Raw genomic sequence first — 27,473 nt, 5'->3', positions numbered from 1 at the left:
AAAGACCCTTAAGACTAAGATATTGATGATATGTTCTCAGGATAGCTCATCAATATCAGATTGGTGGAGGCCGCTGCTTAGGACTTCCACCGATCAGCTAATTGAAGAATCTGAGTGCCTCTCAAGCATGTGACGTCAACGTTCATCAGTCACACGGCCTATGAGCGGCTCTGTCCCATTCAATTGAATGGGACGGAGCTGCAATATCAGGCACAGCCACTATGCAATGTACGGCGCTGTGGTCTCTTTTAATCAGTTGATTGATAGACCCTCACTGGTTTGGTATTGCTGACCTAGCCTGAGGATGGGACATCAATGTCTTGGTAGATAAAGCGCCTTTTAATAGATCAAAACAGATCAGTTTACTGGTTATGCCATTACACAAACCTATTACTGGCTGAGGGAAACCACTGAGGATGCAGGGAAAGAAGGGAGGATGCAAAGACCAGTGTAGTATTCCAAAGTGCATAGTGGTAAGTGCCCGATAAGGGTCCTTCTACATAGATCCGTTATCGTTCAGGCAGGGGCGTAACTAAAGGCTCATGGGCCCGGGTGCTAAAGTTTATCCTGGGGCCCCCCAACTTCTCTTAACCTCTTAATGCAAGGCATAACTTGAAGCTCCTGGGCCCCAATGCAAAACCTGTAACAGGGCCCCCAACTATAATGGTTTATTCATAGTACTGGGATCCCTATATGGAGGGGGGAGGCCTTATGGGCCCCCTAAGGCTCCTGGGCCCGGGTGCAACTGCATCCCCTATAGTTTCGCCAGTGCGTTCAGGTAATCGTTGGCTCATGAGAAATGGAATGATTGCTTAGTGTAAACGCGGCCGACAATTAAACGTTAGATAATTCATTCATTATATCATTCACTGTTCATTTTGTGCAAGCGTAAAAATCTGCTGATCGGCCAGCATGAACAGGCAGTCGTTCATCAGTGAGGGGAGGCGGGCGGCCAGAAGATATCTTGGCTCACTTTGCCCCCGTTCAGTATTTTGGTCCATGGATGCTCTGCATATTCGGGGACCCATATACTCAATACAGCCGTGTGGAAGAGCCCGTGGCAATCTATCCTAGAGCAGTGCTGGTCTTGTGGGGGCAAACAGGAGCCTTTGGGGCTGGCGCGCCTTTACTGGTAACAGGGTGGATGGCCTTTCCGTGGGTTTTTCTCTGGTTGGACTGTTGGGAGAGATGACTAGACCCAGCAAACACATCAGCGCCGGGCACAGGACGGGCAGTACGGTCCAAGATGGATTCTACTATGAAAGACTATTTAAAATACAGCTACATGTTACAGCCCCTGATTGGGGTCTTCCTCAGCCAGTTTTTTTCTGTCTCTGGCCCATACACACTGGGGGGAGATTTCTTAAGACAAACAGTGTGCTAGGGTAAGATGTGCCAAACTTTAAGATGCAAGCCTATCCCCATCCACTGCCATGTTAGTGCTTGGTGATGGATAACGAGAAAGTGTCAACTATGGTCGGTGTGGGGGGGGGGGTGTGTGTATGTCTGTGCCTCATGAATAAGGTAGATCTATATCTCCCCTGGGCACTGTAGCTTAAATGTATACTCGGAAACGACTTCACATTGGCCTGTAAGTGACGGACCACTGGGGTAAGGTTGTGGTGGGCACTGCTTCATTATGAAGTACATGTCAGCTTCTCTTCCCATTCTTGAAGTCTGTACAGGAAGTATCCATATTATAGGGGACCATTCTCCATAAGGGTCCCAGCGGTGGTACCTACGTTTGTTTTACATGCGTGGCCAAGGTGGGAAGACCCTTTTATCTATTGGGCGTCTGGATAAGGCACCGAGATCATGAGGCCTAATGGGGATTTTGGAAATATTGATGAACGCTCCAGTCTGAAGCGCCACCATCGGGCTCTATGTACACATACTATAGGGGTAATGTTGATTGCATCGGGGATATCACAGGGAGATTTGGACAATACTCGTGATGGGTAGTCCCATTTCGAAAAAATGTTTTTTTAATTTATTTTTTTTAATTTCAGCAATTTATTCAGCGCCTCCTTGCAGGTAGAACGTAAGTCGTGTCGTTTGCTGCTGCTTTGACGTTCTGGTGCATCTCTGGTCAGGCTGTGGCCACCTTGGCTTCCAGCCCTCCCATGGTGGGTTGTGCAGGTGTTGCCAGCTGACCTTTGTCTGGGTGACCATTACAGTGACATGTAGTGGTATAAAGTGGCCATAGGGTGGATCTCCACCGCCATGCTGACCTACTCCAAACCCGTGGGCAGCAAGTCGCATCAGGAGATGGCATGAGAAATCCTACAGGTTCAGGATAAAACCCTGCAGTACTGACTGCGGACTGTAGGTGTCAGTGCAGAAGGCTTGGGCTCTTCTCACATAGTGATTTACGCCACATCCCCCATTTCTGTCTCATTGTTTTGGATATGCCAAAAACTGCATTGAGGCAGAACCGTAGGCCTCGCCGTGTCAAACGCTTCCATTCACAGTAAATGGCCAGTCATTCATGGATTAACAACTGCCTGTTTACACAGCCGACATTATTCATTATACACAGCCGACTGTCGCTTGATTTGTAGTTCTACTAAAAACCAAGGGACTCCGTGTGACTCTGTTTTGTCGCCCGGTGCCGCGTGTACACAGGACGACCATCGTCGGCAATAAATCAGGCAATGATCGCTCTGTGCAATGGTACGTTGTTAGGGGCTATTCACATACTGCAGTGTATTATTACCGTATTCACCAGGAAAGCTGCCACCACATATAGTAAAGGGATCCCTAGAGGAGGCCAGCGTCCCAGTGCCATCTGGGTATTTGTCAGGGGTAGCGATTTTCTTCCTATTTTTTTTACGGCACAGAATAGAGAAGCGGATGGCTGTTACATGCCGAGTAGAGCATATACCGTGCCGTATAGGGGGTGGTGGTTGTGGCTCACGATGGTGGCTGAGGCACCAAGTGCCATCAGGTATCCTCCCAACACATCATGAATGTAACCCTGCCAATGTGAGTACCGCTGAGACTCCTTTCACACTCCATCTTGTATAGCTAGGGTATGATGTCCCTCTGTGATTGGTGGGGGTCCCATCTTCATTCAATGCTGTGTTCGCTTTGGAATGAAAACCGCCATATGGCCACTTTCTGATGAGCGTATTTTAGCTCCATATATGGCCCTTGTTTTGCGAACTGTAATATGGAACTAATGTAGATCTGTATACCCGCAGCGCCGTATTTTGCACAGCTGTTTTTTTTTTGGTTGGTTTTTTTTAAATATATTCTATATATAAAATTTTTATTTTTTTTTTCTGTTTTTGACTCTATAGTGGGTTTTTTTTTCACTTGGGCAAATATGGATCAGTATTTGCCTAGTAGAACATGCAAATACAGATCAACCACTGCTGACATAAGATTATCACCCGTACCACAACCATAATACAGATCCGTATTTCCAGTGCACTCATCAGAAACCAGCCAGACCTACTGAGCTAATGGCTTCATATACATGGAGTGAGGCTGGATTCACACGAGCGTATGTGTATCTACACGCACATACGCTCTGCGCTCTTGCTGAATGGGCGTTGCATATTTGCACGCGCAAATGCGTTCTTTGCTGGACGCTTTCCACGTGCAAATCATGCGCATTTGGCGTACAGAACATGCGCTGCTGCTCTCATCCATTGACATGACCAATGTAGTTTAATGAGTTCAATGTGTTCGAGCATGCCACGTATTTTTATTTTTGTGTGACCGCATCGCACACGCAAAATATGTGCATGTGAACGGACGCATTAAAATCAATGGGTTGTATTCTCTCCGTATTGCGAGCAGAAATACGCTTGTGGGATTCTGGCTTAACTTACACTATCCTCTATGATGTGACCCTTATTTGTTAACAGGGGCGGGACGGATTTGGGCCGCCAGGCTTGCAATTTCTGTCAGTCCGTAAGCCATGTGGTTTTATATTTGTGGTCAAACCTGTGACGTCACACTGCCCCCTTTTTTTTTTTTTCTTCTTCTACAGGAGTTTTACCCTAATTAACTTTAAAGGAGTTGTCCAGGACTTTGCTCTTTATAACAGATCGTCAGGATAGGTCAATAAGGGGTTAATCGCTGGACCCACTGTCAACGTTGCAGCGGCTCGGTACTGTAGGCACGGCTCCCACTGACTGCGGGCCTGGCGATCAGCTGACTGACAGGGATCCCAAGCAGCGGACCCCACTGATCAACTATTGATGACCTTTCCTGAGGATAGGCTATCGATAGTAAAAGTTCTGTACGACCCCTTTAAGTATGACTGTTAACGGTTATTTTATATTTATCATTCACTTTAAAATGTATCGGTCATTAAATTTTATTTTTTTTAACTTGCAGAATAGATTATTCTTAGCATTTTTGCAATACATGTTTTATTATCCTATTCAGTACAGTTTTACCTTCAAAACCTCCCTCTGCTATGCAGCTAGGTGAGGAGGTTGCTAGGGAAATCAGTATAGCAGGCGAGGGCGCTGCAGCTGTGCCTGCACTGTTACCTGTAACTGTTGTTTGTTTTATTCATTTTTAACCTTACTTTATCCCCCTGTGCCCCACAACTCCGTCTCCCAGTGCAGGTGTTATTCCTCTGGTCTCGGCGCTGTGAAGGAAAGGCTGTTCTGTGTTGCAGACTGCTTCTCCCCTTCACAGCACTCGCCCCCCCGACGAACCTGCGGCACTGACTGTGTGTCAGTGCATCAGGTGATGACCTACTGTAAACCCGATGCACGGAGACACAGACAGCACATCGGGACCAGCGGGCGCTGTGAAGGGGAGAAGCCGTCTGCAACACAGAACAGCCTTACCTTTGCAGCGTCGGGGCCACAGGCACCAAGACCCGAAGAATAACACCAGCACAGGGAAACTGAGTACGGGAGGCCAAAGTGGGGTTAGAACTTCATAAAATCTAAAACCTTTCTTATTAGAGTGTTATGCAGAAGAGCTGTGCCTGCTATAGAGAGAACCGTGCTGGCACAGCTGCTGCAGCTCCTCTGATTTTACAAGCAACAACTTCTCCTAGCCGCATAGCTAATAGTCTAATTTAACTTAACATACTGCAAAAATGGTTACAATTGCTTATTCTATACGTTAAAAAGAAATGACAGTTAAGGGGGTTTCACATCTGCCAGGGGTTCCACTTTCCTGCTCCGTTCAGGGACCAGACCGACCCCATTGACTATAATGGGGTCCGTCCGCTGTCTGTCCAGCTGCCTGGCTTTTGGACGGAAGAAAAGGCGCTGCTTGCGCAGATGTGAAACCGGCCTTACAGTTTTAGCTTTCAGGAATAGAAGTGAGTGGGCTCGGATGGGTTGATATTTTTCTTCGCTGGGGCCAAAGTTCCTATAACACTGTCCAGCCTCTGAGAGTAAACAGAGTAGTCCAGGAAAACTGCTGGCAGAGGAGCGGGCGCACAGAGCGGGTCTACCGGGTCATTCTACGAGTTATACCGCCTGCGACTGTGCAGCCAGGAGACTGTAGGACTAGTAGTACTTGGGGTATACGGCAGGCATTCGTCACCTGTAGGGTTAAACATCGGCAGATAATGTGTCTGACAGGTAGGACGTTAACCCTGTGAGTGTCGGGTGCCCTGTGTGTGTGATTGTGCCCTCCATGCCCGGACTTTTTTTTCTTCTTCTAAATCTCTCGTCTTTCTACAGTGAAAGAATTCCTGGCCAAAGCGAAAGAAGACTTCCTGAAGAAATGGGAAAACCCAGCTCAGGTACGGGCAGCCGTTGGCACTGCAAGCACAGAGAACCTGGTTCTACTGGCACCTTATAGTGTGGTGTGGGACAGCTGGCAACTCGGTACAGCATGAGTATCTTGCTACTGGCAGGCTAGGTAACCTACAGCGGGTCAGGGGCAGTGTGGGTAACATTAGGGGACTTGGCAGGATCGTATTGGAAATTATACAATGCCTCAGGGATGCCACCTTATTGGAAGGTAGTTTTCAATATGTTGTGCCACAGAGTACTATTTGCATGCCACAGCATTGCATGGCATATAAGTCCCTCATGCCTACTTGGCACTCTATGCAAGGATAGTTTGGCAATGCTTGAAGAATACAGTGTGGGCATGTAATAGCCCTTGCAGGGTAGGCATGGGATGATTTAGTGACGCTGACTTTAGCATGGATAGCTTGGTAGCACTGGCAGGGTGCAATGTAGATCACTTAGCGCAGCCAGGGTACAGTGTGGATCGAGTGGTGCTGGCTGGGAATGGGAGGAGGAATGGGGTGGTGCAGCGAATGGGATGGGTAATGGGGTGGTACAGGTAGGGTTTGGGGTGCTTAACATAGTGGCTTACGCTGGGCACAATGTGGGTAGCATAGTGGTGCTTGCGAAGTGCAAAATGGGTAATGAGGTGGAGTTGGCAGGGTATATTATGGGTAACCTAAAGCAGGTAGGATGCCGTGTGGATAAAGTGGCGTTGGCCTGGAACAGAACTGGTAACCTGGTATTGCCAGGAAGCGGGACGGATAATGTGGCGGCATTGAACCGGTTGAAACGTGGTGTCGATTACTGGTGATGGGCCATAAATGTTCATGGGTACAGCGTTGATGAGTGTAGTACATACCATACAGCATGACTGTAGCATGTGGTTGCTATTGAAATCTGCTTCCGCTCGTGAGGTTGGTGTAGTAGAGCTCTGTCCTGCAGCGTCCTCACCTCTGCTCGCTTGCTCCACAGAACACTGCTCACCTGGACCAGTTTGAGCGCATAAAGACTCTGGGCACCGGCTCGTTTGGCCGTGTGATGCTCGTCAGACATAAGGAGAACGGCCATCACTATGCCATGAAGATCCTGGATAAGCAGAAGGTTAGTGCATGTCTCTGTATCGTGCTGTAACGGGCATGATGGCTCTGCTCCCACCTCCGTATAGGCCGACGATCCTGCAGGTTAGATGGAATTGCCACTTTGTGGCCTTTTAGCCATTTTCAGATTTTGGCTGTACAGAGAGAGAACTTGATGACGCCGGCTCCTTTCTCCGGGGAGGATTGGGTTGTCAGATAGACTTTTCTCTCTGCACATGAAATATCTAATTTGAGCTCTACCGGACTTAAAGGGGCTGTCGTGGATCTTATGAATGCTGCACACGGCAGAGCCAGATTCCGCATTCTGACCCCAGCTGGCGACCCCACGTACCTGTTTCTTCTGTACTGTAGATGATTGCGGACACTCGCCATCAGTCATTCGCATTACAGATTTTTTTTAAATTTTTTTTTTTTTAATGTTTTTCCACGTTGTCGCTAGGCAAAGGCTTGCAGTAACCAGGTCAGTCTGGAGTGTCAATTGGGCATGGGCTGTGGGTCAGACTGCTTCCCTTGACTTTTAATGGAAACCGTCCACAAGGAGTGCGCTCGAAAATAGAAATAACTGCGACTTTTAATTTTTTTTTTTTATTTATTTTTATTTTTTCCTCCACTCAAGGAAATTGCAATTTGTTTCCACAACTGTGAAGGAAAAAGCAAGTTTACATAGCATGCTTGGAACGGTATTTGCTGCAGATCCTCAGTGCGGACGCCGACCGTGGATTCCGCAGCAAAAATCTGTTTGTATGCAGCTGGCCCAAGGCTTTGTTCACATCTGCACTGTGGATCCTTTTCCTGCTCGGTAATGGGGGTAGGAGAATGGAATCCCCTGGTGCTGCGACGGAACTGAACAGACCCCTTTGAACATAATGGGGGGTTTGTTCACTTTCAAGCCGGCATTTTACAAGACTGGCTAGGGCTCAAATCCCTATTGGCTGTGTAATGTGCCCGTAGCTCTATTTAGTACTGCATTGTAACAGCGGGGGCTCTAAACCTCCCATGCCGATGTGAACAAGCCCTAAAAGCAAAAAATGGTATAAAATAGAAATGACCGTTACTTGGTAAATCCCCAGCTGGTTCTGCAGCCGTCGTGTCACCGGCGTGGGCTGTGATGCTTGCGCATAGTGCATGCGACCGCTGCAACCAGCGATTGGCCTCAGAGGTTACACATGCCAACCACCATCTCCTTTTCTCGTGGTCCTTGTCACGGCGGGTCCCTTCTGGACGTTGGGATGTCTTTTGCATGTATGGTAGTTGTCATCGACACTAAATTATAGAAAATGGGCATGAATGCCCCACGTCTTTACCCCATGGGCTATAGCACTGCTCTGCCATCATTATCCTGTCACCTTTCCTAGAACAGTTGTTTATGAGCAGAGAACCTCTTCACATGCAGAACAGGACTAAACCAGTATGTTACATAACTGCTGACGGGAGTTTGTCCGCTCCGGAATTGATCAGAATATAACTGTCCAGTAGGTGGCGCCATTTTTCTGTGAAAGAAATTCTCATTACTGATAGTAATGCAATCAGGACAGGCACTTGGAGCCCATGTCAGACCCCTGCAACGGGTTTATGGAGGCTATTGGGGACTCTGTAGTACTTCTGTTCGCCACCCTTAATGAGTACCTGCACTTTCCCTTTGGAGAAGCGCTCCTGCTCGATCGGCCTTTTTCGACTCCTTTCGCCAGCTGCCACACTACATTGGGCGGTCTTCAGTGTCCGGTTGGAGCCAAAAACTGCGGACGAAGTGAAAGTGCGGGTACTCTTTAATGAAAATGGTGCAACCTTGTATTAGAACCTCTTAAAGGGAACCTGTCCCCTCGAAGCAGCACTACAAGCTAAGTTATGGTGCTGTTTCGGGAGGTGACGGCGAGTCAGGAAATATGTTTTTTTTAATGCTTGCCTGCTTTCCCATTCCTGCACGAACTTCACCAGCAACCTGAAAATCTGACTGTACACACGCGCTCCCATAAGTCTATATGGTACAAGGCTACATCTTGCCAAGGCAGATATCATTGAGGCTGTGTCGGGATACATGGCGTATTGGTATACCTGTCTCTTTAGGATCAGGGATGTTTATTCTCCAACACGCTTGATTAGGTTGTTGGCGGGATTCTTCATTCATTTAATACAGCTATGGGCACTGCTGTGCAGACAAGGTGAGCCAAGATTACTGCTGTAACAAGTGCCACCCTGCCAGGGCATGCTGGGATTGGAGATGCCAAACAGAAGCAGGCCAATGTATATGGAAGCCCTTCGATGGTTGGCATAATGGGACCAAATAATTGTACGATAGACTCCAATCAGCCGTCACGTGAATAACATGCGTTGTCTTAGGACAATGGCACCCGTCAGGGGTCGATATATCAAACTACAAGTGAGCAGTTGCTTCTTGAAGTTGATGTGCTGAAAGGATCTGAGTGACTGACAAGGGCCAAATAGTGATGACCGGGTCAAAAGTATCTCTGGAAGGCAGGTCTTGTGGAAGTTCGATCACTTCAGGCAAGTACTAACCACTAGATGGAGGAGTCATTAATGGGCTGTAAGACTACACCTATCGGTGGGACTGGCACCCTTTGTATGCCTTATCTATGTGCAGGTAGAATACTAAGCAGCTCCCCTAATATATGGTAGGTATGTGAGTGGTTGCTCATCAGTATTTTGCATCTGAGCAGCGCTCCTCCTTATAGTAATTTGTCCATCTGTACCCGCCCTTGTAATTTGTATACATATACCAGTTAGTATGGCCGCTCGCAGTAGGCACGGACCAGTCAGAATGCCCATGCTGACGCCTGTTTTAAAGAGCCAGCAGTAGGCACGGAAGTATCAGAACTGGACCATTGAGCGATGGCAGCGGGTGGCCTGGTCAGATGAATTGCGTTTTCTTCTATGCCATGTGGCCGGCCGGCTATGTATGTGTCGCTTACCTGGGGAAGAGATGCAACACCATGCACTATAGGAAGAATACAAGCCGCTGGAGGCAGAGTGGTACTCTGGGCAACCTTATACGTTCTGCTGTATCCGTTGATAGTAGTTGCCTCCTTCTTGTCTCTGCCAATGCTCTTGGGCCCCTACTGTATGGGCAGTGTGAAAGGGGTCAATTTTAAAGAATTGGAGGGCCAAAATCTGTTTGTCTCTAAAGCCCTTAAAGACTAAGTGCAGTAAATTTACAGCACTTGGTCCTGGGCTTTAATCCTGGCCGATGGCAGAAGTACGGTGCGGGATTAAAGCCTCTGCTCCTGCAATCAAGCAGGATCGGGTCTGGTTCTCAGCAGATAGTCAATGAGCGCTGTGTACTAAAGAGTAGCTGTAGTGTAACTTCCACTATGCAATCCGGTGGTCACGTGACCACTGGTGCCTCTGTCACAGCAGAACTGGAGGGTCCTAACTGTCCCTGATCAGCTCGGCCAGTGACTACTGTCACTACAGGGGGATGTGTTCCCCTGTAATTGGGACCTCTATTGATTCCCCAGCTACAGTGGAAAAAGTGTGTTTGGTTTTTGTTCAATATGAATGACCCCCCAGAGGTCTTATATGGTGACATGGGGGACATAGATGTTTATAATCTTTATTTTAATATTAATATATATATATATATATATATATATATATATATATATATATATATATATATATATATATATATATATATATATATATATATATATATATATATATATATATATATATATATATATATATATATATATATATATATATATATATATATTAGACCAAAAGCTAACACCAACCCAAACCATTATTGTATGCAGCCTGCAATCCAAAACTAGACATATTATATATCAAAACAAAATGAGGAACCGTTACCATACTTTATTTTAGCGTGATTTTACAATTTTTTTTTTTTTTAAACTATAAATGTTTTTTTGAAGAGGGGGGGGGGGGGGGGGTTTGTTTTTTTTTTTTGTTTTTTTTACTTTTTGCCCCTAATAATACTAAAATACGGAGGGAATAGTTAGTGGTAAAAAAAAGATTATTTAAAAAAAAATTTTTAAAAATCGCCCTATATGTCACGGGGAAAACAAATGAAGCAAAAATAATTTTGATAGCTGGAGGGAAAAAAGTAAGGCAGTAAAACCACCACATGGCTAAAATTGCTAAAGTGTCTGGTCCTTTTAGGTACAAAACAGTCTGGTCCCAGTTGTGGTGCCAGTTGTGGGCGTGTCTGTACATTGTTGGATACTATCCACTCTGATTGGCTATCAGACTGGGTAGGGACACGCCTCCTTTGAGAAAAGAAATGGTGACACCTAGTTGTCAACCTGTTCATATATTTTGGGACAAGTAACAGAGGAACGGCACGAGGCAAGGCTATAAGAAAAGAGGAGTTACAATCGAGGAGTGGATATATTAGAACGGACATGTCGGCAGAGGCGAGGGGGCTTCTGTAGTCTTGTCAGATCCTTGTGGAGTAGAGTTTGGGTTGTGAAGGCTCTGTGTAAGATATTGGGACCGACATGGACTTTATATCTAAAGTCCAATATGCGGCCCCTTATAGTAATAGAGCGCCTTTGCAAACTTCCTGCTCAGCAACCTAACCTGGCAGCATCGGACCTCTACTACTTGCGCTCCGTCCGTACAGCATGTTCTGCGCGCTGCAGAAATGGGAAAAGTCGGGCTTTGATGCTACCGGGCGATGTGACAGCCCAGCATCATCGGGGGGCTGCAACCACAGATATTACATTGTGGCAAGGGGAGCCTTCCTAGCTTAGGGGCCCGGTCGCAAATGTGACCGCTGCGACCTCTATAGCTACAGCGCTCTTCAGACCTGTTGGTGGTACGCTGGGGTTCTAGCTGTGTTGGCCACGGCTGACAGATAACGTTCTGCCTCTTCTCTTCCAGGTGGTAAAGTTGAAGCAGATTGAGCACACGCTGAATGAGAAGCGCATCCTGCAGGCTGTTAACTTCCCTTTCCTCGTGCGCTTGGAGTATTCATTTAAGGTGATTGTAGGGACCTTTTTCTGTAGTCCTTTTCATATAATTTTACCCCTTTTTATTTCTCTGTCCTGCAACCCTACTGTGCAACTCTTCCTGCCCCCTCGGCCTCATCCGGCATCTGCGCTGTTTCCCCCCTGCCATCCCTTGTCTACCCTGCTCTCCCCTACTTCTGTTTAATGCCATCTTATGACCGCAGTATAGTTTGGTGCCCTCTAACATCTTGCTCTTTTCTTCTCAGGACAACACTAATCTGTACATGGTGATGGAGTATGTAGCGGGGGGCGAGATGTTCTCTCACCTGCGTAGGATCGGACGCTTCAGGTACTGTGGGCAGTCTGTGCATGGGGGCACTTATTTTTCTTACCTTTGGTGGAGAGTAGCTTGATGACTTTTTTTTTTTTTTCTTCTTCCCTCTGGTAAGAATTTGACTTGTTGATTGCGTCCAAGGACTGAATGTAACTCTTATTTCTCATACAGTGAACCTCACGCCCGTTTCTACGCATCCCAGATTGTATTAACCTTTGAATACCTGCACTCCCTGGATCTTATATACAGAGACCTGAAACCAGAGAATCTGCTTATAGACCAGCAAGGTTACATACAGGTACCGATTCCGCTTTATATACCTTGTATTAGTAGACAAACTGTTTGTGTAACATGCAGGGCAAGATGGTTTTTGGAATTCCTCAACTGAAAATAGCCAAGTTCTCTCTTAGGCTGCCTGTCCACGGGCAAATTTGCATTGCGTTCCCCGTGGCGATAATCTGGTCCTCGATTTGCCGCGATTCTCCGTGGTCCTCCATGGTCAGCCTATCTCTCAGATAGAGGCTGATCGGCGGAGATCCGTCTGTTGGCTCCTTCTCCCAGGCGTCAGAGATCCGCTGCAGGATACCGCAATGGCCGTAGACAGGCAGCCTTAGGCAGTATGTACAGAGGCGAAAGTAACGTGCGAGTCCTGTGTGATTGCAAACTCACTTCTTGAAAGAACCCATTGAAAATAAGGGGTTTTCAATGGGTTAATTGACATGAGCGCTTTTCTTTTTCAGGCACAACTTTCTTGGCCATGTAAATACAGCTTAAGCCTCATGTCCACGGGCACACATAGATTTGGAGTGCTGAATCCCGCAGCGGGTGCCTGCAGACATGAGGCAAAAAATACATTTTACTCAACTGCCCGGGCGCGGCTCGAGGCTCCTCTGTTGCAGCAGGATCTGTTTTCTCCTGCACAGCGGATGCGCCATGCCTTTTTTCTTCTGTTAAACCTCCTGTTGTCCTGTGGCATGTCCAGTCTCAGCTGTGGGCGTGCCGTGGACCAGACTGATTCCATTGACTTCAGTGGAAGCCATTCCTACAGGATCCGCAGAAAAATAGAGCAAGCTGTGTTTTTGTGTTTTTTTTAAAAATACCTGCGGATACCCAATGATAGTCTACGGGCATTTTGAAGTGCGGATCATCTGTGCGGGAGACCCACGTGGATTCCGCAATTCAATTATGCCCGTAGACATGAGGCCTCGGACTGTATTCTGTCTTAGTGTTACTCTTGCTATAGATCGGTTCTCCTTATAATATCTGTTCTCTGATTATACAGCCTGTTTCACTGAAAGCACAACCCTTATTCAGCTCATAATTTGGGTAGAATTGTACTCCTTTTCGGGACTCTAGTGTACACTATCCTACCAAAAGTAATTGGACGCCTGAGCAAAAATTCAAAGTACTTATTTCCATATGATACTTAGTGGGGCTCCTTTGGCCCTAATGACATCAGATACTCTCCGTGGCATACTTTCTACTAATATCTGATACACTTCAGCTGGTATTTCCCTCCATTCATCCTGCAAACATTTGGCGAGTTCTCTTAAAGAAAAAAAAATGTATTGTAAGGATAGTGTGTATTAAGAGACCGATCCGGTTGCCCGCCACGGTTGTATTGTTCATCAATGGGCAGCACCTCCTGGCATGCGGTTTGCATTTCTGGAGAAGGTGGGGCTCATTTACTGCCTAACTTTTGTTGGCTGCACATCAGGGAGGGCAGCTGAAGAGGTCAGCAGCCAAAGTCCAGGATGCGAAGGTTTGCTTCATTGTCTCCAAAAGTCTTTGTAGTTTATCACAAGTCTTTGGCAACCTGTCAGAGAGCAGCTAAGCAATGGTAGCTGAAATAACTACCGCCTAATATGGTTTGTGGAGTGCGGGGAGCGGTTCTGGAGAAGTTTAGGCCAATATTAGGAACTGTTGGAACCATGCTCCATCCACATGATGTCCATCTGTGGAGCCAAAACACACTGATTTGGGCCACAACTAAACCGCATGAAATCCACCTAAAATCACTGTTGCCTAAAAGTCAGTTTTATGTGCACATTTCGCCCCACCGCATCATCCACCCTATCTTCTTCAATGACATTACTTGGCGGTATTCTCAGAATCCATGATCCAGCTGGATGATTAGCAGCATGCTGCAGTGCACTTTTGACAAAATTGAAGCTCCAGGTTCAGAAGTTCTTGGAAGTTCCTGGTGGCCAATTTCAACATTTTTTTGTAGAGACTTTGAACTGTAAGAGAACCAAGCTTGGCGTCGGTATTCACTCATTGTTCCAAGCACGAATGCTACAAAATGACTGGTTTGCGCTTGAAACACCCTGTATTTCCAGAAACATACGGTACCTCACCAGCATACAAATATGCACAGCACCATCTGTAGGCATTGTTGGGAACTACAAGTTAAGATTTTATGTTTCAACTGTATTCTGACCTCTTCACACAGGTGACAGATTTTGGCTTTGCCAAGAGAGTAAAGGGAAGGACTTGGACTCTGTGTGGGACCCCAGAGTACCTGGCCCCTGAAATCATCCTTAGCAAGGTGAGGAGTAGACACACGTTTTATTGCATGCGCAGCCCTGGAGTCTATGCGCTCTTGATGATGTAATGCTGCGAACATGACATTTGTCAAGTTCAATATGCCATCCAGTCTACAGGAGGCATGTTCAAGCCAAATAAGTGAGCAGATTGATATGCAGCTCTGTGAGAGGAGATTCAGTCTAACTGGTCACTTATCGATCTTAATCTCTGCTCCTTCTGAGCTTAGAGGTCCTGTAGGCAGTCTTATCACTGACAGCTATCGGTCTACAATGAAGGCTGTCAATCACTGATGGGACCGCCCACTGGACTTCTAAACTCTGAATGAGCAGGCGATTAAGTTTATACATCACAAATTCGCTGCACGCTTTCCGCAGGGGAATTCCTGCAGTACATACGCATCAAATCCACAGTGTGTTTTTTAAAAAAAAAAATTGCAGCGGATTCGTTGCAGAAGTTTTCTGCACCATCTGAAGGGTATTTTAGAAATCTCCATATGTCCTGTAAATGCAACAGAATATCCATAGCAAGTTCAGCCATGTAAAATTACACAGCATTCACTCTATGTATGAAGACTGCCTAAGGCCGCCTGCACACGGGCGGAAATCCCGCGGCGGTATTTTCCCGCGGGATTTCCGCCACTAAAAGCCTGCGTAGGAGTGCATTACAATACGCACTCCTATGCAGACGGCCGCGGTTTGGTCGCGCGAAATCTCGCGAGGCAAACAAACCGCGGCATGTCCTATTTCTGTGCGGGGCTCGCAGAGCCTCGCACAGAAACGTCACCCGGCCGCCGGCTCCGGTCTGCGCATGCGCCGGCAGCCGGCACATGAAAGAGCCGGGGCCACCGGGCGCGGGTGAGTACGCGCTTGTCCCTGCAGGCTCTCGGGTCGGGTCCCGCGGCGAGAATTCTCTCCGCCGGATCCGACCTGCTCGTCTGCAGGCGGCCTAAGACTGATAGGGACAGAAACTTTGTGAGCTGAGACCAAAGAGGGGTTCGTCTCACATATTCTTCCCCCGTTGTTCCATTCTGCTTTCTGTTCCTATGCAGTTTTCTGTATAGAAGGCGGATAGCTAGGAGGGAATCGGCGCTGGATGAGAAATGTCATATTAAAGGAGCCGTATACTGAATCTCTTTCCCACAAAACTATATATTAATCTGCTCTATACAAGGCTACCCAGAGATTGGACTGCATTTTGAACATTAGGAGTTCCCTTTAAAGAGGGTAATAGAAGTTCTAAAGTTATCCTCTACGCTCTGCATAGGGTATAGCTTTATGATTGGTGGAGGTCCAACCACTGGGCGCTGAGGTCGTGCAATTACGCTGCAGCTCCATTCATTTCAATAGGAGCACCAAACATTGCCCAATACAAGCACTCGCCAATCTCCGGCACTGTAATTGAAATGAATGGAGCCACGACGCACATGTGAGACCGCTGCTTCATTCATGCAGGGACCCTCATTCGAGATCAGTAGAGGTCCCAGTGGTTAGACCTCCACCAATCATAAAGTTATCTACTCTCCTGTGGATAGGGGAGAACTTTAGTGCTTGGCACAGTCCTTTTAAATCCTGAAGTTTTGCCCATCAGGGTTATTGTTATTTATTTTTTCTTCCTTTTGAGGAGTTATATGAGGTCTAGGAATAAAAAGGGGTCTGCTTTATCTTTCTCTATAAATGGAGCCATGTGGGGGATTACCTGCAGTTGTTCTTCTTCTTTGCTCTGTTTGTGTCTCGCCGGTTCCAGGTCCCATTTTTAGCCAACTCAATATTCCTACTATCTAATGCCCTCCGTGTATTGATAGTGTCAGACTACCAGGGCACTGTACCTTTCGCTGTTGGCCAGAGCCGCTCACGTGATCAGCATTGGCCAATCGGAGTAGTGTGCAGTGTGCGACGGTTAGTTAGAAAATTGCTGCAACCATCTTGGATGCTCAAAACTGGGCTTGAAACTAGCAGATTAGAGGAGCCGCTGAGGAGAATAAACAATAACCGGTGTCCAGAGTGAGGTCAGTAGATGAAATTTTAAATACTTTTATTTCCACCTATTAAAGCCAGAGCAAAAATGATTCCCGTTTTGATGGCCGCTGATGCGTTTCAGATGATGCCCTTAGTCGTACCCATCATCAAACGGCCTCTCAAACATTTGTAACCACTAATCGAAAAAGTGATTAAAACCACGTGGAAATGTTAAAAGCAGAATGCTAAATAAGCTGCCGGACTCGCTCGTGTCCATCTTAACTGTGGGCGCACGGTGGTAACCTCAGTCACCTGATGAGAGAAAGTACACCTGTCTCACAGGATAAATGTGTAACTTAAGTTGCGTAATGTGATTTTATACAAATCTAAAAAAAGAAACCACAAACTCGGCCAGTAAGTCCCGTTACACAACTCATGTTTGTAGTGTAAATATAGAAAGACGGACCCCATGCACATAATGGCCGATCCTGACCAACTACAAACCTTGGAGAAGAACTGCAGGCAATAGACTTCCTGCGCTAAAACAGAACTGGACTGTCGCTTTAATATCCTAGGATGACCCCTGTAAGGACTTCTTCGCATGACCGTGTTTGCGCACGATAAAACAGAAACTAGAACCCTTTGATCTCAGTGGGTATGTTGTCATAAACATGTTTTGCGCCACATTTCGCGCATGTAGAACAGTAGGACCTGCTCTATTTCCCTGCGTTATGTGCCACAAAAGTCCCATAGAAGTCTCTGGGACGTGCGCAAAAACGCAAGGGAAAGCGTGAAACCCTGAGCAAAATGCAGGGAAAAGAACACCTCATTAGGCCAATTAGCTTTTTATCCCATGGAAAGGGTGTGTCCTGCATGCGCAAAATACAATAATATGCGCAGACGAGAAAATCTACCTATTTCATGAACAAATACGCGGCGCTGTGCCTATACAGTCATGTGAAGAAGCCCTGGGGTGCAGTTTCTAGCGGTCATTGCAGTGGGTCTTTGGCCAATACATTTGAATACTACACTAGCCTGCCATACAATAACTGCTGTCTTTTATGGTTTTTAGGGGTATAATAAAGCCGTTGACTGGTGGGCTCTTGGGGTCCTGATTTATGAAATGGCTGCAGGTTACCCTCCTTTCTTTGCTGACCAGCCCATTCAGATCTATGAAAAGATCGTATCCGGGAAGGTAAGTGTCCAGTTTCAGCTCATGTTTTCTTGTGACTTCTATAGCCGCTTGTCACATTCACAGTTGTACCCCGTAAAGTGGCAAACTACTATATTAGTATATGCGAACTCACGGGCCTCCATCATACTTTATCTTTGATGGTCGAGGAGCAGTGCTTCCAAATTCAGCGATTTGGCTTCCCTATTAGACTGAACCGGATTAGTGTTTGTCTAGGCCGTGTATGATGCATCTGCTGATTGGTGCCTCAGCTAAGGCCTCCCTCACAGGGGCGTTTTTATACTGCTTTTAGTGCTGTGTTTTCAGCGCTGCGCTAACCGCTGTACAAGGCTCCCATACGTTTCAATGGGGCTGCTCACACAAGCATTAAAATGCAGTGTTTTCAACTCTGCGCTTTGAAAGCGATGTATGTTATATTTTTGGCCATTTTCAGCCCTGCGTCACCCATAGAAATGAATGCGTACTGTGTTTTTGGCAGCATTAAACGCAGGTTACTACCCTTATTTTTTTGGATTGGGGGGGGGGGAATGGGAGGTGGTGAGAGGATGGGGCTTGAAATATAAGCCCTACCCTGAAAGCTACACTACATGAAAAAGAAAAAGCAATACTCGCCTAGCAGGCGCCGTTCGGGTCCCTCCTGCTCCTCTCCAGAGCTCCAGGCAGGCTTTCCTGCAATTGTCATCGCCGATAGAGCGTCTCTTGATAGTAATGGGGTTTGAAGACCCTGTCTCCAGCTTGAGATTGCTCTGATTGACTGAGCCAGCACTCAATGAACCAATCCAAGCCAGTGGTCGATGCACCAATCACAGCCCTTCAACGAAGGGCTGTGATTGGTGCATCGAGCGCTGGCTCTGATTGGCTGAGCCAATCGGAGCAATCCCTTGCTGGAGGCAAGCACTAACAACTTAGCAGTGACGTCACCGCTCAGGCATTCGTTTAGCTGGCAGTCATTCCGAGTAAAAGGACTTAAGATGAGATATCATTAGACACTTAGTTCTAAGAAATACTCTCTGATAAAGTGCCCCCTATTGGTAGAGTATAGATTGGCCAATAGTCCTGGATGTGATTTGACTGTGTCTTAATATCACCGTGTGAACAATAAACCTGGTTCAAAAATGGTGATTCATGAGATAACAAAATAGCCTACATTTTTTTTTTTTTTTTTTTTTTAAATCCCATTTGCAAATTTTGTAGATATGCGGCTTATGGAAACCTTTTTCACTATTTACTATTCTCACGTTTACAGGTCCGTTTCCCCTCACACTTCAGTTCTGATTTGAAGGATCTTCTCAGAAACCTCTTGCAGGTCGACCTTACCAAGAGATTTGGGAACCTAAAGAATGGTGTGACAGACATCAAGGGTCATAAATGGTTCAGCACCACAGATTGGATCGCAGTCTATCAGAAGAAGGTACTGATGTTCGCCATGGCCGTTTCTGTTGATGCATCTGATCACGTCAAACATTTCAACACTGAGAAATTAAAGGAGTTGTCTAAGTTAACAATCTTTCCCCATGACAGACCTAAGAGGTGATACCTCTCCCTCGGTGACATAATATTTACAGGCTGCGGTCAGTCTTGGCTGTCTCGTAAGCAGGCTGCTGCAGCCAGTGCGCTCTGTCATTGGCTGCAGCAGGCTTACAGGATGCAACAGACTGCAGCTTGTAATCGGTGCGTGACGAGTCGTCCTGGAACTGCTGGTGGGGAACAAGTGAGAGCAGAGATAGAGGTGAATATCTGTTCGCTCTTATGTTTCTGCCAAAGGCAAGCCGTTTCATCATAAGCGTTAACTAAGACAACCCCTCGTTAAGGACAACGTAGAGACAAGATGGAGACAGTCCCTCAGGAGATGTACTACAAGGCTTGTATCCGAAAGGTTAAAGTGTAACTGCACTTTCCAAAGACTTTTGTCACTTCATAGGGACATGTCAAAAGTTTTCATTGGTGACCCTGCCAATTACTAGAAGGAAGCACCAGAAGTGCTTGTCCAAGTGCTGCTTCTGCTTGCTACAGTAGCTGAAGATGGGCTCTTGGACTTTCCTTGAGGTGATGAGCAAAGACAACTCTCAGATGAGTGCATTGTTCTAGCAATGGCACCTAGATCCCTTCTGATCAAAACTTTTGACGTCTCTATGATGTGACAAAAGTTTTTTGCAGTTACACTTTAAACTTTCGGATACATGTTAAGTTGTTTTTTTGGGGGTTTTTTTGGGGGTTTTTTTGTACAGTACAGTTACACTTCAAGCTAGTTTTTACTAGGAAGAAACTTGATATCTCATCCTCCTTTCTCCGCCATGTTGGTCATCTCCTGCATGTCTATTTGCACACTGCCATGATGATGTCACATGAATTTGTCTAAAACTAGAAAAATGGATCTATTGTTTTTCCAAAAACAGTGCCATGTCTGTCCATAAGCTGTGTCTGGTATTGCATCTCATTTAGGTAAATGGGGCTAAAGTGCAATAGCGGACACATCCCAAGGACACCTATCCATGCCCTAACAGCATCATAACTTAGTTTTTGGTGCTGGAAGAAGGTAATGGGTTTCCCCTTTGAAGGAGTTGTCTGGGACTTTTACTATTAATGACTAGAGATGAGCGAACGTACTCGGATAGGCACTACTCGTCCGAGTAATGTGCTTTATCCGAGTATCGCTGTACTCGTCTTGAAAGATTCGGGGAGCGCCGCGGAGCGGGGAGCTGCAGGGGAGAGCCGGGAGGAACGGAGGGGAGATCTTTCTCTCCTTCTCTCCCGCCCGCTCTCCCCTGCTCCCCGCCGCAACTCACCTGTCAGCAGCGGCACTCCCCGAATCTTTCAAGACGAGTACAGCGATACTCGGATAAAGCACATTACTCGGACGAGTAGTGCTTATCCGAGTACGTTCGCTCATCTCTATTAATGACCTATTCTCAGGATAGGTAATCAATAGTTGATTGGCAGCGATATGCTGTTCATTGGGTCCGCTGTCAGTGTAGACAGCGTGCTGTCTGTATTGCAGCAGCCCAGAATGGGACTGCAGACACAGCTCCCATTGAATTAATTGGGAGCTGTGCCTGCAGTACCAATCCAGGCCACTGCAAAGTTGACAGTGCTGTCTGCCCTGGCAACTTATCAGCGGGGATCCTAAGCAGCGGACCTCTGCCGATCAACTATTGGTGACCAATACTGGGGATAGATCATCAATGGCAAAACTCCTGGACAACTCCTTTTTAATGGCCTGAATAATTCTATACCAATTCTAAGTTTTCACCCATCTGACTCTTCTGTGTGTCTCAGGTGGAGGCTCCCTTCATACCGAAGTGCAAGGGCCCGGGTGACACCAGTAATTTTGATGATTACGAAGAAGAAGAAATCAGAGTCTCCATTACAGATAAGTGCGCCAAAGAATTCTCCGAGTTCTGAAGAGCGCGTTGAGAGGAGGAACAATTACCCAAGACCTCCTGAGATCAAGCGAGACCGATGGAGAGAACGCCGCTGACCGGCACACAAACTTCTCCTTCCCTTTCACACTTCCCACCTCTCTAGCTTTTATTAGTGGTGCAGAATCGACTTGGCGGCCATCTTATTTTATCCTGGATCTGGTGGTGCTGGTTTCGATTGGTCCTGGAGATTTCCCCAGTCTCTGTCATCCTCCCACTTCCCTCACACTTTTTGCTTCTCTCCTTGACAGATCAGAGGGGCCAAGAAAGTTATTTAAATGTGACTGGTTTCTCTAGGGTGGAGTCAGAACCTTAGGGGCAGGGCCTGTATCCTTCAGGATGTGGCCTATGTTTAATTTTTTGTTTTTGTTTTTGTTTTTTTTCTTTTTTTAACAATTTTCATCCGAAGAGCTTGGCTACTGGTTTTTAATCCTTTAGTTTACATAGTTTATAAATATTGAACTGTTTTAATCTGAATTCTCTTCCCTGCCAATCACTGTCCTGTTGCCCAGCTTTCCTTGTCCTAGAATGACTTTTAAACTGAAGTGCCAGTTTTTACCCCCTTCCCCCCCAACACCCCAATCCCTCCCACCTCACACTACTGTTTAGTTCACGTACCCACGTTTTTGCCTCTGGGTTAACCCCCTTCTCCCATCATTGAAGCCATAACCTTCTTTGTGGTAGGTCCAATCATATCTTTATTGGCTGCCTACTGACTACTCTTACCTGGTGCGCAAGGAGGTGGTTATTGGAGAGGAACTTATGTGCTTCGCTGGTCAGAATGAATTTATTTATTAATATATAATTTTTTTTTTTTTAATGAAGCTGGTCGTTAGTGTGTTTTTGGGGCTTCGGTTGACAAGAAGGCCTTGGAGTCAGTAATACTGCCGATGTCTTGAGCAATCTGCATTGGAGGGGAGAACTTGCTTCCTACTTGCCATGGCACTGGACTGAAAACAATAGGGCACTATTGGTTTTGTTGGAATGAGCCGCCTGGTGGTCATCTGTCTTGGTGACTTACTTTACGCAGGCGTTGAGAGATTTCAGGTTATTACTCATTGAATTTCACCTGCCATCGGCTTTCGTCCGGCTCGTTTAGTCCATGGACTTGGTGAATTAAGTTAAGACAAAGATACGAGGGAATCTTCAAATGTACTCCAGGTCTAAGCATGATTGCCAGTTACTCTTTGCTAGGAGTGTTAGGCCAAGGACTAGGTGGACTGTGTCTGAGTGGCCTCCGTCCTGTCCCGTACCTTACATAGGCTCTTGCATTTGTGATTAAGGAGTCACCTTGGTGAAGGTCCCTTCAGCCAATCACACAGTAGCGGTACAGTCTTAGATGTTCTCCACAATAACGTAGTGGACGTAGTTACATGTTTGCCATGTGTAGGTCACCTTTTAGTGAGAAGATCACAGTATATGTATTTATTTTATATCTTGTCTGTCTCTGGACTTTTTGGCATGGAGAGTTTGTCCAGGACGCTATATAAATCATGGAAATGAAGGATCGTTCCTCAGCCCTCTTCTTCCAAATAGATTTTGGGAGGGGTTGCATGAAGTTTAAAAAAAAAAAAAAAAAAGTCATGGTTGCTTTCTTCAAAAAACGGCATCGTCCTTGTCCAAGGGTTGATTTGCTATTGCAATCACTTGTCTGAAACAGACCTGCAGTATCGGGCACAGTATAGGCAAGAGTGGAGCTGTTTCTGGAAGAAACCAGCCACGTCTTTCTATTCCCATACAACCCACTTAAAGGGAACCTGCCAGAATGTCCGAGCATGTCGAGCAGCCTACAGATTACGGAGGTAGATCTGGTTCCAGATCTCATTCGGTTACAGTTCTTATGGGCATCATGCCTTAAGGCATTGCCTTTTAAAATTCCCTACACCGCATGCAAATTTTGGCGGCCTGGACCATCTGTGCTGCCTGAAGATCCTACCCTAACCCCTTCTCTCCCTGAGTGTTCAACGTGCATGACCTCTCCTATGTCACCGGCGCAGCTGATTGGAGATGCATCTTCCCGGAAATGGGGTCTTTGCTGGTGCAGATGAAGAGTTGAATCTGCCACCCAAAGGGAATACTGATCTGCACATGTGCAGTTCGTGATGGTCTGGCGCCTGCGTGAGATTTTGATCACCCTGTGGATGATGTTGGAGTCTTCATCTACATCAAACAGTTAGTGAAAGAAGGGGTTATGGAAGGAACTCCAGGCAGCAGGGACGGTCCAGCCTGCCTACTGGGCCAGTCGGCCAAGATTTGCATGAGCGCTGGAAATTTTAAAGGGAATTTGTCAACTGCTTTGAGCCCTATAAGCTAAGCTTATAGGGCTCAGAATCTCTCTTAAAAGACCATTTCTCGTGTTCTGATGTCCATACGAACTAACCGGACGAGATTGGGAGCCAGCTCTACCCCAGTAATCTGATGCAGTTGATTTAACATCAGAGGTGCTTACAGGTTCCCTTTAAATAGGCTAAGAGACTTAAGAAAGGGTTCAGATTTGGATTCGGGGACCCTCGAACTAGAAACCTACTTGGTTGAAAACTTAAAGACTCTTGTGTCTACTTTTGAGTATTCCATGGTGAATGCCAAATCTCGACGAGTTCCACGAATCGCCTCTGGCTTTCCACGTGGCCAGTAGACTAGGGTTCTGGGGCCGTACATGGTTAGTTGGCACCCAAGTTGGAGGTACAACTTTTTTTTCAGTTTCTTTTTATTATCCAGCATGAAGGTGGTTGAGACCTGAATGATAGGCCGCTCCTTTTTCAACCTGTTACATTATGGCACATGAATGGGGGTTTGGCTTTTGAGCAGACGTTGATATTGATGGTGAGGGAAGTGGGATAATTTGGGGGCAGATCTGTGAATTTCTATTGCGTTTTCACTTAAATAAATTCTATATATATATAAATATATATATATATATACACACACATTCACTTCTTACATGTGTTATACTGTAAACATTTGAGACAAAATTACCAATAAAGTTTTGTTTAAAAAAAAAAGACTTTTTTTTATTTTTATTGTAGATGATAGGGATTTCAAAAGTCCCACGGTTGTTTTTCCTTCTATTTAAACTAATGAAATATTATCTTATTTTTCTGTATTTTATCCAGGGATAGAAAGTTGTCTTTACACAAGAAATATTGAGGAATGCATAAAGTTATTGGGTGAGTGCAGTAGAAGAAAATGGTTACAGGTCTTCGGTCCTGAAATTCTCTTGCACACATACGGTGGTGCAGGTCAAAGGAAAATCACGTTTCACAGCAACATTGCATTTCATGCTTGGACCACAAGGGGGAGCCCTGATTGGAGTGTGTTGCACCAAAGTACACTGGCCGCATTATTAGACACCCATCTATTAGTTCGTTGGACCTCCCTTCGGTAAATTTTTTTTTTTTTTTTTTTTTTTTGTGGCATGGATTCCACCAGGTTTTGGAATCGTAAATATGGGCCGATGTGGTCAGGAATTTCTAGATGCCACAAATTAGATGGAGGTACTGGCATGCTTTATACAACCAACAGGAGGGGCTTTTTAAATCATACTGCTTGCACCAAATTCTGACAACCTGTCAGTATGAAGCAAGAGAAATATGGATTACTATGACCAGGCAATGGTTTTCCACTGCTCAGTGATCCAGTTTTTGTTTTGTTTTGTTTTGTTTTTTTTCCCCCAGAATGCGATTCTTACTGATCAGAATGCAGTATAATGCAATACTGCAGTATTGCATTATACTATATAAGCGATCAGACTATCACAAGTTCAAGTCCCCTATAGGCGTTGCAAAAAATTTTGTAAACCTTTAATTTACATTTTATTTTATTTTTTACTCAGAAGACGAAAACTAGGATAAATTAAACCCCCCCCCCCCCCTCCTTCTTTTTTCCCCAGTTATCACATTTTTAAACATTGGTATCACCGCTTCTGGAAAAGTTCAGATTTTATTAAAATATCACATTAATTAATCCCGCAATGTGAACGCCATTCTGGAAAAATATGCATTGCTGAAATTGTGTTTTTGTTTTTTTTGTTTTTTTTGATCACGTGGACTCCAAGAAAAAAAGTTCAACAGAAAGTGATCGAAAAGTCATATATATCCCAAAATAGTGCCATACTCTACAAACTGATAGAACTATAAATTTTGATATCTCTGTAATCGTACTGACTCGGGGAATAGAGATGGTGTGTAATTTTTACTGTACTGCGAACATTGTGACCGTAAACCCCACAAAATTGGTGAAATTGGAGGGAGGGTGGCGGACGGTTTCTCCTTTTTATTTTTCCACTATGTTAAATGGTACCATTAAAAAATCCATCTCGTCTCTCAGAAAACAAGTCTTCATGTAGCTGTTAGAAAAATGAAGAGAAAATGTTATTGTAGGTGGGGAAGCAAGAATGAAAACTCAAAAACAAAAAAAAGCTGCAGGGGCTAAAGGGGCATTCCCATTTCAGCTTTTCATGCCCAGGATGTGGAAACCTGGAATCTCTGTTCTGACCACCAGTTGGAAGGAACCGAGCGCTGTTACCGTAGTGTTTACTGACGTGAATGAGAGTTGCAGAAACAGTGTCGCACGGCACTTGGCCTTTCTGTAAGCTCTGGCCTGTGCCACATCCAGGGCTTTCCATTTTGGCTATGAAAGGAGTAGACTGTAATAAAGAGCCCTTGTCATGTGTGCATGCAAACTCTGTATCTCTGATCAGGTACTAACTTCTGGCCTCTGTACGGCACTGTGATATTGGGATGATCTCTTGTGCATCAGGCGGATCAGGAAGAACGGTGCTGTGGCACATACAGGAAAACTTGGCAGCGCATGGAATTGTGGAGGTCCTACATACACAGCACGGCTTTATCTATTCACCTGTACCAGAATCTACACAATTCATGTTCTTATCCGATAACTCCAAGGAAAACGGAAGGCTTACTTGGGTCTTGTTGGATCAAAACTCAGCGAGAAATACTGGAACAGACAGGTGTCTTCCTGATCAAATATCACCATGTCAAACCTCAGCTCAACTTCGAGGTAGGACGATGCCCTTGACAGTGCCGCAGATCAACTAAAATAGAAAGCTTTACGAAGGAGCTAAAATGAGCCCTGATCACACGTAAAAATGTTATTCCTGGCCCCTATAGCGTTCAGTAGACAATGCCCACCACTGCGGTTAGGCGCTAATCACTAACATGCACTATTAGAAGGGTATGAAACGTCTAGATATGACCTCTTGTGCTTTATTCAGGAATAGAATGACAGAAGTACAGTAAGGACTGACACATAAGTCAAGCAGAGCCATTGGAGGATGAATAGATGAGCCCAATTCTGAAGAAAATTGTGCCACTTGCCACACTCAGTCCATTATTCCTATATTTACAGGCAAGAATAACACCTGATATCTGTCCTGTAATAACCCGTTATTGTGGTGCCTGTTTAAATAAAAAAAACTTATTTTGAGTATCACAGAATGGAAATGCAGGTTACATTCATTCAGGTGGAAAGAGCTGGAAGAGGCCATAAAGAATGGGACAGGCAGGTCCCTAACAGAAGTGATACGTTGAATTACTTGTTCGCATAGATTTGTCTTCTTTAAGTCCACAAGAAGTCATTACTTTCCTGCAATAATAATAATTTGGATTTAAGACAGAAAATAAATCAGGTAACCGATTTAAGGCGATGGTGTCTACAAGAGTCTGTCGCTGTTATGTGGTGAATGAGAGAATTCTCGGAGTTCCCCACACGGTCGAGGTTTCAAGCAATGACAGATTATTGGAAGCATTGGGGAGTGGAGGAGGTGGGGGATGTGGGGGATGTATGACCTAGTAGAGCGCATGGCATAGTTGTACATGAGCCATTTATCATTTGCACCACTAGTGTGTGATCGAAAAGTCACAGCATGTCCTGCTTTCGCGAGAGTCTTCCACGATAATAGGACTTGTAATGTGCAATATCCTACGCAGCCCAGCTCTGGGTGTAAGTCATGTCCAACTCTCGCTCTCCTGTGTGAATACGGCCTTATTGTTCCAAAACTTCAGGGATAAATGTTACAAACGGGCTTGGATGTGACCCCACAGAGCAACAGCCGTATCTCTTTCCATTATGCTTCTTTGTACCTTAAAGGGGTTGTCTCACGCCGAAACGTTTTTTTTTTTTATTCAATAGGCCCCCCGTTCGGCGCGAGACAAACCCAAGGGATGAGTTAAAAAAAAAAAAGTTTATTACTTACCCGAATCCCCGCGCTGCGGCGACTTCTTTCTTCCTTTACCAAGATGGCCGCCGGGATCTTC

General features: G+C 45.6%; 1 protein-coding gene across 3 annotated transcripts in view; it reads left to right on the top strand.

The window, feature by feature from the left end:
- The window catches only part of LOC136612686 (cAMP-dependent protein kinase catalytic subunit alpha), a 51,356-nt gene extending 27,156 nt beyond the window's left edge, over window positions 1-24,200 (top strand). For all 3 annotated transcript variants that reach the window (XM_066593208.1, XM_066593209.1, XM_066593205.1), the window contains 9 exons: window positions 5,667-5,728; window positions 6,696-6,824; window positions 11,684-11,782; window positions 12,018-12,100; window positions 12,257-12,383; window positions 14,538-14,633; window positions 17,660-17,782; window positions 19,026-19,190; window positions 21,056-24,200. In XM_066593208.1, coding sequence (XP_066449305.1) covers window positions 5,667-5,728; window positions 6,696-6,824; window positions 11,684-11,782; window positions 12,018-12,100; window positions 12,257-12,383; window positions 14,538-14,633; window positions 17,660-17,782; window positions 19,026-19,190; window positions 21,056-21,181 — 1,010 coding nt within the window. In that variant the 3' untranslated portion in view covers window positions 21,182-24,200. The remainder of the gene's footprint in view (window positions 1-5,666; window positions 5,729-6,695; window positions 6,825-11,683; window positions 11,783-12,017; window positions 12,101-12,256; window positions 12,384-14,537; window positions 14,634-17,659; window positions 17,783-19,025; window positions 19,191-21,055) is intronic.
- The last annotated feature ends 3,273 nt before the right edge of the window (window positions 24,201-27,473 follow it).

The sequence above is a fragment of the Eleutherodactylus coqui genome, chromosome 2, assembly GCF_035609145.1.
Source record: "Eleutherodactylus coqui strain aEleCoq1 chromosome 2, aEleCoq1.hap1, whole genome shotgun sequence".
Taxonomy (NCBI): domain Eukaryota; kingdom Metazoa; phylum Chordata; class Amphibia; order Anura; family Eleutherodactylidae; genus Eleutherodactylus; species Eleutherodactylus coqui.
This window is presented reverse-complemented; position numbering and strand designations above follow the sequence as displayed.